We start from the raw sequence: 15411 nt of genomic DNA, 5'->3' as shown, positions 1-15411 counted from the left end.
ACATGTCAGCATCCCCCTGACCTATAGCAATTTCAGCCATATCCCTACATGCCGTGGTGATGTGCACGTGCTCACAGCAACCCTACCCCATAGCTATATCCCATGCAACTCCATCACCCCATAGCTGTATATCCATGGGTCCCACTGTATTGCCATGGCCACTTGCCCCATAGCCTCATCCCCATGGTCTTGTGGGCCATACCCCAGTGGACCCCATCCCACTGCTATGGCCTTGCATGCTCTGAATCACATTCCTATGGCTCTTGCCCCATAACCATGCCCCTAGAGCACTTCCCGATGGCCATGGCTCCATGGCCTCAGTCCCATAGCCACGCTCCCACTGTACTCTGCGCAATAGACATACCCCAGTAGCCCTATCCCTACAGCCACATTTCTATGCTCCCACTGCCTCGTTACCATCATCCCCAACCCACAGCCACATCCCTCTCCCATAGCCATACTCCTATAACCCAATGGCCTCCACCCTACAGCCACACCCCGTTGCTATAGCCTGACAGTCCTTGCCCCATGGCCATATCCCCACGTATCCCGTACCATTGCCATATCCCTCAGTCCTCATTGCCATATTCCCATATCCCTGCCCCCCCCCCACCCCCTATCCTCCCGGCCTCGTGTGTTCGGTCCCTGCCCTGCTGCAATTCCAGGATCAAAAAAGCCAGGAAAGGAGAGGCAGATGCTGCGGGGAAACGAAACTGCCGGGGCTGCAGGGGAAGGGACCGCCCCCCTCGGCACTGCCTGGCAGGAACATGACGCAGCCGAACGCGTAAGGGCGAGCAGCGGGACTTTGGGGGGCTATGGGGGGCATGGGCGATGGCTGGAGCCCTCCGGGGTCACTGGGGCTGTCGGTGGGACGGGAGGGCTCAGGGGTAGGCGGCGGGACCCGAACTGTTGCTGTGGGAGGTGGGGATTATGCGGGGCTGAAGAAAAGTTTCAGCTGCTGGAGCAGCCCAGGGAGAGACGGGGGCTTGGGGACGTGGGGGGCATCCCTGGGGTGGCTGTTCCAGCGCGTCCTGCGAGGAGATGGAGCCCCTGACCCCCGCAAGGAAGGGGACATCCCGGGGATCCAAGGGGGTTCTGGTTACCCATGGAGCCCCCATTCTCTCTGTTTTGCAGGCAGGCATTCTGCCAGCGGGCACCCGTCTTCCTTGACTACCTGCAGAGCATCCTGCAGAAGTACCCCGATGGGGGGCAGATCCTCAAGGTGAGACCCCCCGGAACCCAGTGCTCTGGTGCCCAGCAGGCTGCAGGCAGCCGGGCTGCGCGGTGGTCCTTGGGGGGGGCAGCGGGTTGGTGCTTTACCCTGCGGGCTGGAGGGGCTCAGGTGTCCGGGCACTGATCCCTGGTTCCCGAATCCAGGAGCTGGTGCAGAACGCGGACGATGCCGGCGCTAAAGAGGTCGTGTTCGTGTCTGATGAGCGGGAGTTCGACATCACCAGAGGGGGGCTGCAGGGCACCCAGGGTGAGAAGCACTGGACAAAGGGCAGGGATGGCGCTGGGAGGGACTGGGGGATGTGGGTGAAGAGGAGTCAGAATGAACTGGGAGAACTGGCAGCAGTGAGGTGCTCTGGGCAGTGCTGGGGGCACTGGGGGTACTGTGAGGACTCAGTGCAGGGAGAACCGGGGGCACTTTTGTGTGACTGGAGAGGGGACTGAGATTGTGGGGACACTGAGCGTGGGTCGTAGTTCCCCCTGCACATCCCAAATCTCCCCTAACCCGTGGTCCTGACCCCCCCCCAGGCCCAGCTCTCCTGGCCTACAATGATGCCCTGATGTCCCCCCGGGACTGGGCAGGGATCCTGACCCCAGGGGTTTCACACAAGCGGAAGGATCCCGGCACCGTGGGGCGGTTTGGCCTGGGCTTCACCTCTGTCTACCACCTCACCGGTGAGTGGCACTGGGGCTTCAACTGGAGTTGAACTGGGGGTGTGGGTTGTACTGGGGGCACAGGGTGATGGGGGGTCACTGAGGCTGGGTGAAATGGGGGGCTGTGTCTGAAGCTGGGGGGATGCTGGGGAGCAGCTGGGGTGGCAATGGAGGGCAGGGCTGGAGGGGCAGATGGGGGGGGCTTGGTGACGTGGGATTGAACTTCAGCTCATGGGAGGCACTGTGGGTTGGACTTAAGCGTAAGTGGGTGGGCACCTGGGACACCAATGGGTCGTGATGATACGGGGAGGCGGTGTTGTCCATGCCATCCCTATGGCCTCATGGTTCCCATGTCTCCAGACTTCCCAGGTGTGCTGAGCCCCCCGTCTTTGGGGGTGTTGGACCCTGAATGCCGGGTGCTGCCAGGCGCCGGTGCCCGCTGGGATGTCTCTGAAGCCCAGGACCTTCCTGGCCTTTTCGAGCCCTTCTGGGCTGGGCTGGAGGCTGTGGGACAGCACCGTGGCTCTGCCCAGGGCACACTTTTCCGCTTCCCCCTCCGCCGGCAGCCCTCGGGAATCGCTGCAGGGGTCTCCCGTCCCGAGCGCATCCGTAGCCTCCTACAGACCTTCCTCACCGAGGCCCCGCTTGCCCTCCTCTTCCTCCGCCATGTCCGCCGCGTGACCTTGCACCATGTGGCCCCTGATGGGGTCCAGACGCTCATGGGGACCCTCATGGCATCCCCTCAGCCTCTCCCTGTCCCAGCACCATCAGGGGACGAGGGGCTGAGCCTGGCGTGGTGCCTGCTGGCCCTGCGTGGGGACGGAGCGGGGGACAGGAGCGAGTGGCTGGTGGCCACGGGCAGGGCCACAGGGGGTCCGGCCGTGGCGCTGGGGGCACTGCTGGGGTGCTGCCCTGAGCTGAGCCTGGCGCACCCCCTCCACGGGCCCTGCCAAGGGCGGCTCTGCTGCTTCCTACCCCTGCCAGCCACCGACGAGACCGCCACAGGGCTGCCCGTCCATGCCAGTGCCCCCTTCGCCCTCTCTGACGACCGCCGCCACCTCCGCTGGCCTGAGGAGGGGGAGGAGGGCGAGGAAGATGCCCGCTGGAACAGCCTGCTGCTGCTCGGCCTCCTGCCGCGCCTCTACAGCCACATGGCTGCTGTAGCCACAGCCCTAACCGGCACTGACCCCTACAGCATGTGGCCAGACCCTGAGCACACGCCCGGCTGTGGCCGTACCCGCAGCCTGGTGACCCGCGTGTGCCAGGGGCTGGCAGCCGCACGCACCCTGGTGCCGGCTGCGGCGGGGCCCGCGGGGCGGCTGCGGGCGGCGGAGGCCGTGCTGCTGCCCGCGGGCACGGGGGATGCGGAGCGCGCGGTCCGGGCCCTGCTGCTGGCAGCCGGGGAGCCGGTGGCTGAGGTCCCGGCCCATGTCAGGAGGGCTCTGGCGCTGGGGATGGCGCAGGGCGTGCGGGAGGCCACGGCGGGACACGTGCGGGAGGTGCTGCGGAGCCACGGTGCTGAGGGCATCCCGGACGCGGAGCGCCTGGCCCTGCTGCGCTATGTGGCCGGGGATGGGTGCCACGCTGAGCTGCGGGGGCTTCCCCTCCTGCCTCGTGCCGATGGGACCTTTGTGGCCTTTGGGACTGCATCAGACGTCGTCTACGTGGATACCTGCGACTGCCCCAGGTGAGTGCGTGGCCCCAGGCAGCCCCATTCCCTGTGGGAGTGGGCACACAGCTGGCTGCCCAGGGCACAGCTCCCGCTCTTGAGCTGAAAGAGGAGCCGCAGCCAAACCTGGACACTTGGGCACCTCCCTGCCCTCCTCTCCCACATCACCGAGTGGGAGCTGAGCCGGGTCCAGGGGGCTGCCTGGGCCCTGTTACTCCTCTGGTTCCCCAGCACCTCTGCTTGTCTCCGCAGGGAGCTCCTGCCTGGCCTGGCTGGGTCTTTCCTGCCCTCAGACCTGGAGCCAGGCTTGGAGAGCCTCCTGCGAGGCATTGCCAAAGAGGGTAAGAGATGGGGAGTCCCTGCACCACCCTTAAACCCTACAGCCCTGGGCACCCTTGTACACCCTGGGGCCCTTCTGTACCTCAAGTATCTCCCACAGTGATGCTCCCTGTATATACCTGGGGTCCTTGATCCCCTGCCTGAGGCCACTTCCTGTGCTTCCCACAGCATTCCATTCAACAGCGCTGTAGATCCCAAATGTCCCTGTCTATCCAGGTTGGGGTGCACTGCTGGAGCCCAGGGCCACCTCTCCTACCTGCATTTCCCTCTAGCTCTGGGTACCCTCCTGTCCTTGCTGTTCTTCCCACATACTCCCATCCCTCTGTGCTCCTTTGAATCCTGGCTCTCCCTGTATTCCCCAACCAAAGACCTTTGTGGCTTCCAATACTGGTCCCTCTTGGCTCTTCTCTATTGCCATGAGTCTGAGGTTCCCTTGTTCCTCCTATTCCAGATATCCACTACCCTGCAGTGCCCAGGCCCTCCTATCCCCCGTATGTCTGTCCCCATCCCCTGCAGGATACTTTCTCAGATTCTTTCCCCCACATCCTGGGTACCCTCTTCCAGGTCCCCTCTCCCACATACTCCTCACCCAGCCTCTGCTCCCGCACACAGGTCTCTTCCCCAACCTGGTTCTACTGGATCCAGACGTGACTGCCCGGACCCTACGCTTGGCCCTGCCCCCTGCCTGGACATCCCAGTCTTCAACCCCCGTGACCTGGTACCCGGACCAAGGCCCCCCCCAGCCCCCAGCCTCCTGGTTCCCAGCCCTGTGGCAATTCCTGGCCCACCACATGGAAGACCTGGGCCCTCTGGAGGGGTTCCCTCTCATCGCCCTGTCCCCACTGGATGCCCCCAGCATCCGCCTGGCTCCATTGATTCCCCGGTCCAGTCTCATCTTCCAGGCATGGGAGGAGCAGTACCTGCCACTTGCTGTGGGCTCTGTGCTGGAGGTCCTGGGCTGCTCAGTGGTGCCTCCAGGCACATGGCACCGCTGCCTGCCCCACTATGTCTTACCTCCATCCCCACTCAATGCCCTGCAGGCCCTGGGCAGGCGGGGGGCTGCAGCTGTGGCCTCCCGCCTGGCCTCACTGCCTGCTGAGGATGTGGACACCCTGCGGCTCTACCTGGCAGACCTCCCATCCCTGACAAAGCAGGACAGGGCCACACTGGCTGCTCTGCCCCTCTTCATCCCACTGCCCTGCTTGGCCACCCCACAGCCCACAAAGCTGGTACCAGCTGGTGACACCCTGGCAATGGAGCCAAGGTTGAAGCTGCCTGGAGATGTGGTGCTGCCAGAGGCTATGTTGCAGTGCCGAGATGAAGCTGACCGTCAGCTCCTGGGGAGACTCCAGAAGCCCCTCATCAGTGTAGTCCAAGTGATGCTGGAGGCCGTCAGAGCTGTGGCCAGAGGTGCTTATGCAGGGCGGGCAGCTGAGACACAGGCTCTGCTGCTCTGGGTGCTGCAGAATGGGGACATCTTCTTTGCACAGAGCCCACCGCTCCAGCAGGCCTGCAGCAAGCTGGCGTTCCTGAACACCCCCAATGGCCCTATGCGCCCACAAGACCTCTATGACCCCTGTGAGAGCACCCTGCAGACACTGCTGGGCCCCGAGTGCTTTCCTCCTGCTGCTTTCTGCAGCCCGCCTGTCCTCCGTGCCTTGAGAACCCTGGGCTTGCGGCACGGTGAGGGATGCCTGGTGCCTTCAGACATCCTAAAGGCTGCAGCACAAGTGAGTCAGGGTGACAAGGCAGCTCTGGACAGAGCTCAGGCACTGATTGGGGTCTGCAATCACCACAAGGCACTGTCTGGCTTCAGCAATACGCAGCTCTCACAGCTCCGGGCCTTGCCATGGGTGCCTCGCTCCAAGTGCACTGGGAAGCCTGGGCAGCCCTTCCTGTCCCCAGAGGAGCTGCGGTCCACCCAGTACCAGCCCCTGGTGGGGCTTGCCATGCATCTGACCTCTGCTTTTGGGCCAGAGGCAGAGAAGAAGCTGGGGCTGAGCCAAACTCCACCACCAGAGAAAGTGTGGAAGCAGCTGATGGAGCTGGCAGGGCGCAGGGACACAGATGAGATAGGTGCTGCACTCCGGCCTGTCTACCAGCACATGCAGGAAAACCTAAAGACCTTTGGGACTGCCCCAGACGATGCTGTGGTGTGGACTGGAGCTGGGTTTGTCCTGCCCCGTGATGCCGTGCTGAGCTATCCTGAGGAGCTGGAGCTGGGGATGCTGGTGCCCCGGGTGCCCCCTGACTTCCTGCTCTACAGCTGCCTCTTTAGGGCTTGGGGGGTGGAGATGAGGGTAAGTGAGGAGAGAGCAGTAGCAGCTCTGCGCTGCCTTGGGCAGGACATAGACACACGCAGCTCCCGAGCTGGCACTGCCGCAGAGCTGCAGGTGGTTGTAGCTGTCCTGCAATGGCTTAAGAGTCAAGGGCACCAGGGTGAGGGCACGGTGCCAGTTCCTGTGAGGATCCTGGAGGGCTCAGGCTTTGCCCTCCGTCCGGCTGCCACTACCGTGTACCTGGACATGGAGCTGGACACAGAGGAGGATGTTCAGGAGGTGGTGCATGAGGCAGTGCCATCCAGCACAGCCACATTCTTTGGCACGGAGTTGCTCAGTACACAGGTGCTGGGGCCAGAGCCGTTCACTGCCTGCGGCCCCTCGGAATCCATCACCTTACGGCTCCGCAACATCCTGCAGGAGTACGGCGAGGAAAGTGACCTCTTCACAGAGATGGTGCAGAATGCAGAGGATGCTGGAGCTACCGTGTGCCGCTTCCTCCTGGACTTGCGACGCTGCCGAAAGGCCACCTCTGGGTTGCTAGATCCTGGCATGGGTGCCTGCCACGGCCCAGCCCTCTGGGCCTACAACAATGCCCTGTTCACAGAGGATGACCTCCGTAACATCACACGGGTTGGGGCTGCTACAAAGGAGGGCCAGGCAGGCCGGATCGGGCGCTTCGGGCTGGGTTTCTGCTCCGTCTACCGTGTCACAGATGTGCCGGCAGTGCTGAGTGGGGAAACACTGCTCATCTTTGATCCCAATGGCACCCACCTGGGTAAGCACATCCCCAGGGCCGGCAGCCCTGGCATCCGCCTGGACTTCTCCAGCCGACCACGCATCCTCCATGCCTTTGCTGAGCAGTTCCGGCCCTACCATGGTATCTTTGGGTGCCGCCTGCCTAAGCCAGGACCCTTTCCAGGAAGCCTTTTCCGTCTGCCTTTTCGCACTGAGGAGGAAGCTTTGACATCAAAGATTTGCTCAGAGGCCTTTGGTACAGTGCGCATTCAGTCTCTTGGCACCAGCTTCCTTGGCTCTAACCGGCTCCTGCTGCTCTTCCTGCGCAAGGTGAGAGAGATGTCCCTGGAGATGCTGCCAGACACAGCCACCTCTGCGGAGGATACCATGCCCCTGGGCAGGCTGCGGCGAAAGGAGATCCGAGATTTGGGCACCCCGGGGGATCCCCTGAGCTGGGCAGCCATTGAACAGCTCACAGCGTGCGAGGAAGCATCCAAGACCACGTGGCACTACTTAGTTTTGGTGTGTCATGGTGATGGGGAGCTGCTGGAACTGTTTCACAAGAACACACAGGCAGGGCACCCTCCTTCACCTCCCACGGCTGGTGTGGCCCTTCCCCTTGCCCCTACTGCAGATGGCAAGTGGGTGCCACGTCTAGGTGCCGAGGAGGGGCAAGTCTTTTGCCACCTTCCCATGCCAGTCACCTCAGGGCTGTCAATCCATGTGCATGGGGCCTTCAGCATCCTCTCAAACCGGAAGGGGCTGTGGAATACAAAAGAGCGAGGTGAATGGAATCGGATGCTGCTCCGCAATGCCGTGCCTGTTGCCTGGCTCCGGGCACTGGATCTCCTCCGCTCCATGCATGAGGCAGGTGAGTTGGAGAACTATGAATATCACATCTTCTGGCCGGACACTAACACTGCCTGTTACCCCTTTACAGAAGCTGTGACTGGTTTCTACCAAGCTGTGGCATCCAGAAATGGCCTGAGGCTCTTTTCTGATGGCCGTTCATGGTGCTCACTGCAGGACGCTCGCTTCTTGCACCAAGCTGTGGTCAGACACCCCAAGCTGGGTGCTGTGGCAAAGCGTGTCTTTGCCACCACCCTGCCCTATCCCCTGTTAGCTGTGGCATTGCCAGAGAAGGTGCAGAAGGGCCTCGGGGAGGCAGTGAAAGCTGGCATCTATGACTGGCCCCGCTTTTACTGCGAGCTTGTGCTTCCCAATTTGAAAGACCTCTCTATTGCTGACCGGGACCCACTGCTTCTCCATGCACTGGATATGTCCCATCATGATGTCAACAAAGTGCTGCAGACAGTGCCCTGCATCCCTGCCACCCCTCATGGTCACCTGCAGCTCATCAATTGCCTGGTACATCCCAGAGGCCGCACTGCCTCTTTATATGACCCTAGGGATGGGCGCTTCCCCTCTGGGGATGCTTTCCTTTCCCCAGAAAGACTAAGCCGACTGGAGAGGCTGGGCATGGTTAAGGACAAAACGACCCTGCCAGAGCTGCTGGAACGGGCAAAGACAGTGAAACTTATCTGGACTGAGGACCATGCCAAAGGCTACCAGAGGGCTGCCTGCATCCTTGAGCTGCTTCAGGATGCAGTGGAGGAGAGGGTGAACAACACCATGCAGGCAGCTTTCCAGTCTGTGCCCTTCCTCCCTGGTAAACTGCCAACTGGTGAACACGTGCTGCTGCCAGCTGGCCAGCTCTACCTGCAAGCCCCACTAGTGGGACTCATCCACCCTGTCTTTGCTCCTAAAGTTCTGGGGAAAAAATTCAGCCTCCCCAAGGAAGTGGAATCCTTTTTGGGACTGAACCGGCAGATACCAGCAGCTACAGTCCTTGAGCAGCTGGAGGCACTGAGCTGTAGCTCCAATGCTCTCCCTTTGAAGGACCTGCAGGACAGCGCCCATTGCTGCTACAGTTACCTGCATACTCTGCTCCAGAAAGATCACTCCCTCTGGGGTGAGGTGGCTTCTGCAGTGGCCCAAGAGAAGCCCTTCATCTTGGTGGGCTCCCACTTTGTGCCAGTCATGGCTGTGGCTGAGAAACTGTCATTTGAGGCTGCCCCATATCTTCACCAGCTTCCAGAGCAGTACCAACCCTACAAGCAGCTCTGGGAGTGTGTGGGGCTGCGCCACACATTCACCTGGGATGACTATGTCCGAGTCCTCCGCACCCTGGCAGAGATGCACGCTGGAGAGCCCCTGCCTGCCGTGGAGCTGGCTCTGGCCTTGCGGCTGGTGTCTGTTGGCTTGATGCTAGATGACAACGAGCCAGATGCCTACCAGACCCAAAGACTCTTTCTACCCGACCAGGAGGGTGTTTTGCGTCCACGGGACAAGCTCCACTTCAATGATATGCCATGGATGCCAATGGACAGAGATGTCCTGCTGTGCCATGAACAGCTATCCCGAGCCATAGCCCAGCGCTGCAGTGTGCCTACCACACGCCACCGAGCACTGGAGAAAAGCCAACTACTTATCGCAGGCATGAGCCCCTGGGCACAGCCATTTGGTGCCCGTGAAGACTTGCCTACACGGCTGAAGAACATCTTGAGTGAGTATCCAGCATCTGCTCATGATATCGTGAAAGAGTTGGTCCAGAATGCAGATGATGCTGGTGCGAGGCTTGTGCACTTCGTGTGGGACCGCAGGCAGCACCCAGCAGATGCCACTTTCAGTGAAAAATGGGCATTGCTGCAGGGCCCAGCTCTCTGCATCTACAATGACAGGCCCTTCCAGCAGCAGGACATTGAAGGCATTCAGCTTCTGGGGGTGGGTGGCAAGCAAGGCCGGCAGAATGTTACAGGCAAATATGGCCTTGGCTTCAACACTGTCTATCACCTTACTGACTGCCCAGCCTTTCTTACTGGAGACAGCGCCCTGTGTGTCTTTGATCCCCATCTCTGCTACCTGTCCACAGCCACAACTGAGAGACCTGGTGGGATGTTTGCTGTCACGCCTGAGTTCAAGAGGAGCTTCCCAGATATTTATGGCACCTTCTTACCCTCCCTCTTCAATCTGAACAAGGGTGTCCTTTTCCGTCTGCCCCTCCGCACTGCAACTGGGGCTGTCTTCTCCAAGGTGTCTGGAACAGTTGTGCGAGACCAAGACATCATGGCAATGGAGAGAGTGCTGGCTGAGGAAGGTGAGGACTTGGTGCTCTTCCTCCGGCACGTCCGCACCGTGGTCTTCTCTGAGATCCCCCCAGATGGGGAGCAATTGTTGGAGAAGCTGCGGGTGGACACAGAGCTGACAGATCATGATGCAGAGCTGAGACGGGCATATCAAGAGAGATTGAGCCAAGACGTGGATGAGAACAGCCCCACCTCTGTCTCCTATATGATGAGAGTCAAAACCAGCAGGGCCAGGGCCAGCACTGTGTGGAGAGTGATCTCCCAGATTGGGGTGCAGGAGGGGACTGAGGAATCTCCAGTGCCTGGGCGGCTGCCCTATGGAGCTGTGGCTGCCTGCCTGAAGCCATCAGTCTTGCATGAATTCACAGGCAAAGCTTTCTGCACCCTCCCCCTGCCACTGAAGACAGGGCTACCTGTGCACATCAATGCCAACTTCTCTGTGGATGCAGCCAGGCGCATTCTCCGCCAGGACTCAGGAAGCACAGAGGCAGCCTGGAACAGCTTCTTGCTCCGGCGCTTGATGGCTCCACTATACTGTGCCTTTCTCACCAGGCAGTGGAAAGCCCTGGGGCCTGAAGGGCTCCAGTACAAGTCCCTCAAGGTCTGCCAGCAGCAGCTGACCTTCCATTACCTCCAGTTCTTCCCTGTTGTGAAAGAGGCACTACCCACCTTTCAGGACCTGGTGGGGAATATCTATAGGCACCTCAGTTGTGCAAGCTTGGTGCCTGTGTACCACATCGAGACACTTAGCAAAAAACCTGACAGCATGGTGACAGTGACCTGGGCATCTCCAGGTGGTAAGAATGTGCTAACAGAGCCATACTTCCTTGAGACAACACTTCATCCACCTCTCCAGGAGGTGCTGCAGCAGCTGAACATGAACCTGGTGCCCCCATTCACTCACCTGAAGCAGATCTACAGGGAGTTCACTGAAGCCCATGTGGATGCTGTTGCCTTCCAGCCAGCCTCTCTGCGGCGCTTCCTCAAGGCCCTGGCACTCCCCGTGCCCTGCATGCTAGCAGAGACACCCCTGAGGACCCCAGAGAGCTGTGCCATCCTGCTGAGATGCTGCCTGGAGTCCCACAACGTGGACAAGGCAGAACTGGAAGGCCTACCCTTGCTGGCCACACAAGATGGCTGCCTGAATGCCCTCAGCACCCAGCACCCAGTCTTCTGCAGCTCTTTTGCCCACCTCTTCCCCCTTCACTGCCACCGTTTTGCCAACAAGTGGATTTCTGGCTTGACCCTGCCTTGCTTTGTGAAGGAGCTTGACCTCCAGGAGGCCACACCACTCATCCAGGAGGCACTGGGTCACCTGAATTGGACCACAGATGGGAATAAGTGGCTCAAGGAGCTGTGGAAGTTCTTCAGCACTGTGGTCTACACATCCTCAGCGACCAAAGACAAGTTGGAGGCAAACATGAATTCATTCATGAATCATCTCCAGGATGTGATAATTCTGCCTGTTGAGGGGAATAAGCCAGGCTCACAGCACCTACTTCCCCTATCCTCCCTCCCCAATGTTCTTTTTGAGTGTGAGACAGACGTGGCCAAGGTGCTGCACAAACTGGGCATCCCTGTGCTCCGGCAGCTCCTGCTGCCTCATGAATTTGCCTACCACTGCCTGAAAACAAGGACACTGTCAGCCACAAAGCCCAGGGATTTTGTGTCTCGGCTGGCAGACACCAGAGTTGATCTCCACTGGGGAGACTTAAAAGATGGGGATGTGACTCTCCTGCTGTACTCTGTGCAAGGAAAACTGGATTCGCAGGCACTGCAGAAGCTCCAGTTCCTGCCTCTCTTCCAAAAGTATAATGGGGACTATGTTTCTGTGGCACCCTACTGCAAGGTGCTGCTGCTCAACAGCCGGTTCCCAAAACTGCCCAAGGGTGTTGAAGCCCTGTACAACCTGAGGAAGGACACGGTGCTGCTCACAGCAGACAAGATGCACCAAAAGCTGGCCAAGGATTTGGGGTGGGAGGTCACAGATGACAAGCAGCTCTTCAAGACTGTGGTGTTGCCCCGGATGTCTCAGCTCACAGCACAACAGCTTATGGAAGCTCTGCGCTTGTTCTTTGAGCTGAAATACATCTGTGATGCTAAGTTGGAGAAAGCTGTTGTGGCAGCTTTTCGGGCTGTAGCTTTTATACGTGATGCCCAAGGTGTGCTGCGCCTGGCCTCCTACTTCTATGACAACACAGAGTCCTTCAGGATCCTGCGGCTCCAACACCGCTTTGTGCCCAAGTCTTTCTTCGAGGAGCTAGGTCACCACAGGCAAGCTGCTGAGGATTTCCTGCTTCAGGTTGGTGTTCGCACCAGCCTCTCTGCAGAGGATTTTGTGGAACTGGCCTTGCAGATAGAACAAGAAGCTGCTGAGGCTGGGTGCCATGCTGAAGACCTGCTGGTGCGACAGCAGGAGATGCTCAGGAAGCTCAGTACCCTGTTGCATAATCCTGAAGAGAAACCCCCAGAGAGTTTCCTGGAACAGATTGCCTCCATCCACTTCCTGCCTCCACTGGACATCCCCCAAAACCTGAGGAACCTCCACCCCCCCTTTGCAGCCTGCACTAAGCCCGTGGCCCTGAAGGGCAGTGTTTACCATTGCCAAGCAGATGTGGCTGAGCTCCTGTGGACATCAGCCGCTATCCTGCCAGAGTTCTTTGTACTCGAGAAGGACCTCCTGGAGGCCATGGGAGTCCTTGTAGAGGTACCCACTGCCCTAGTGGTGGCCAACCTGGAGCACATATGCAGGGCAGCCTGCCAGACACCACAGCAGCTGAACACACGGACCAATGTGCTCCAGAAGGTGTACAACTTCTTGCAGACCCATCTGAAAGACGTGGATGCAGGGCGCCTCACGGAGCTGCCTGTGGTGCTGGCCAAGTCAGGGAACATGGCCATGCCATGGCAAGTAGTGACATCGCTCCCGGACAAGGCTTGCTTTTACCCCTATCTCTTCACACCTGACCCCCGTATAAGTGTCTATGGAGACCTCCTGCAACACCTTGGGGTGGTCCTGCTCCCCACACTGACTCACTACAGCCGTGTCCTGGCCCAAATCCACCAGGAGAGCCGTGCCAGTGGGACCCTCAATACCGCCCAGAAGAAGACAGTCCTGCTGGCAACACGCCACTTCTTCCAGCTGCTGCGGGAGGCAGTGGAGCCCCCTGATTTCTCCAGCGTGTCTGAGCTGTACTTGCTGAGCACTGCTGACTGCCTGGAGCCATCCCACGAGCTGTACTTCAATGACTGTGTGTCCTCAAACACCTCCAGGGTCTTGGGGAAGACCTTTGTGTTCATGGCTGAACTCCCGGGGATTGGGTGCAATGCCTGGTGGCTGCTGCAAATGCTACCACAGCGCCTGCAGCCACGGGCACTCTCAGAGGTGACAGAGCAGCAGCTGGAGAGCAGCCTGCAGCCATGCCACTATGGTTCTCAGTGCCCTGGGCAGAGGCAGCTGCAGACCCTCCTGGTATCACCATGGTTTAGGATGGGGCTGGAGTCCCTGCTCCAGTGGCAGAGCCAGAGGGCTATGAGAAGAATGGAAGTGGATTGCAGCTTTGCATTGGAGCAGCTGAAAGTGCAGTGCTGCAAGGACATCCGCACTGTGCTGGTGCACAACGGTGCCAAAGTAGAGGGCACCTCCCAGCCTCGGGTTGTCCATGTGTGCCTGGCTGGTGGTGCCCAGCGGCTCCTCTATATCCGGCATGCAGAGCTGGTGCTGGGCCGGCACCAGCTGAGGGTCCTGGAGACCCTAGCACAGGAAATCAATACCATCCTGCATGGACAGCTGGAAGCACAAGCCTTGTCAGTGTTGCGGGAAATGCTGGTCTGCCAAGAGCCACGGGATGTGGCTTTGGTTCTGGAGGAGAATGATGTGGCACTGGTGGGTGCTGCACCAGAGGCAGAAGAGGTCACGGCACCAGAGATGGAGAAGAAGCTGCATGGGGAGGCTGCAGCAAGGGGGAAGCCAGGGAAGGATTCCTGCAGCCTGATGCCAAAGGGCAGTGGAGGTCACAGCATGGCAACCTTACGGAGTGCTAGCAGGGAGCCAAAGGTGTTGCTGGGTGCTGCCCAGCACCACTACTGGGAATGGGAAGACCATGGCTCCTGGTTGTGCAAGGAGGCCATGGCCCTGACTCCATCCATTCCAGAAGCCCAGCGGTGGCTGCGGCAGGCCAAGAGTGACCTGCAGGCAGCCCATAATGACATCAGGTGCTGCTTCTCCAACTGGGTCCTTTTCAAGGTGCACCAGGCCCTCGAGAAGGCACTGGTGGCTGCTGTACTTTGCTGTAGTAAAGCCTTTGAGGCCCCACCAGGGCTGGTAGGGCTGGCCCAGTGGCTGGAGGTGGCAGAGCCAAAGCTGAGGGGCCTGGCAGAGGAGGTGGAGTGGTTGCATAGCCATGGCGTGGATGGCAAAGCCACACAGTACCCAAGTTACCACACCTTCCCCATCACCCCCACCGAGGCCTTCCACAGTGTGGATGAGGAGGAGGTAGTGCAGCGGGTGCAGGGAGTGCTAGGGAGGCTGCAGGACCATGTGGACAGCACATGAGGATGTGCCCATGGAAGGAAGTATTGCCAGCTGGGACACGGGACCACCATGGACCTATCATAGCCTCACCATAAATTAAGAGTTATGGCTTATAAGTTATGAAACCTTATGATTTAGTGGTGAATAAGTGAATTTGTGTGATAGACCAGTCTGTCATGACTGTTTGTGGCATTTCTGCATGAGCTTATGAAATAAAGATTAACAGAGCACATTGCCCTGTCAGCGTGATGTTTTCTCTGTCACACCAGGTTTAATCTCACTGCTTGCAGTCTGACTGCTTCCTGCTACAAAACAGGAAGGAAAAGAGCCAGTAATTCCATCTGTGCATGTTTGGTTCTCATACTGGACAGGAACTCCTCCACCACTGGCAGACAAGTGCTGGAGTTTGAGCCTCTCATAGGAAGCTCCAGCTGTTCCACTGATTTCCCTGAGCAATAGACCTGCTCTGCTGTCATTGTGCTCACATCCTTCATACTACAGTGCCCCCATGACCCTCCAACCAACACAAGGGTCATGAAGTTTAACCATGCCTTGTACGTGCCCGTGTTTCCCCCAGCTTGAGGAGCAGCCCAAGAAGCCTTGGTCAGCACTGGCACAGGCTGTGCCCGATGGCAGCACCAGAGCAGGTGCCCTGCAGCCCCCGAGGGGTCAGGGTGAGCGCCCAGAGCTTTGGTCCCTCGCCCATGCCCATCCCTGCCCACAGCTGCAGAGAGCCTGAAAGAGCCGCTCTGCCAGGGCAGGGAGCCCACGGGAGGACACTTGGGGTGCCCCAAGGCCCCTCCAGCCCTGGGAGCTCAGAGC

General features: G+C 59.5%; 1 protein-coding gene across 1 annotated transcript; it reads left to right on the top strand.

Moving 5' to 3' along the window:
• The first annotated feature begins 685 nt into the window (after nucleotides 1-685).
• On the top strand, nucleotides 686-14812 carry LOC101875992 (sacsin-like). The gene is made up of 7 exons (XM_034067004.1): nucleotides 686-784; nucleotides 1135-1222; nucleotides 1378-1480; nucleotides 1759-1905; nucleotides 2245-3571; nucleotides 3806-3894; nucleotides 4505-14812. Exons 1-7 carry the CDS (start codon nucleotides 768-770, stop codon nucleotides 14608-14610), a joined length of 11877 nt encoding a protein of 3958 aa, XP_033922895.1. The 5' UTR covers nucleotides 686-767; the 3' UTR covers nucleotides 14611-14812.
• The last annotated feature ends 599 nt before the right edge of the window (nucleotides 14813-15411 follow it).

This window comes from Melopsittacus undulatus, chromosome 10 (genome assembly GCF_012275295.1).
Source record: "Melopsittacus undulatus isolate bMelUnd1 chromosome 10, bMelUnd1.mat.Z, whole genome shotgun sequence".
Classification (NCBI taxonomy): Eukaryota; Metazoa; Chordata; class Aves; order Psittaciformes; family Psittaculidae; genus Melopsittacus; species Melopsittacus undulatus.
The sequence above is the reverse complement of the archived record's forward strand: the minus strand, read 5'-3'. Positions and strand labels throughout refer to the sequence as shown.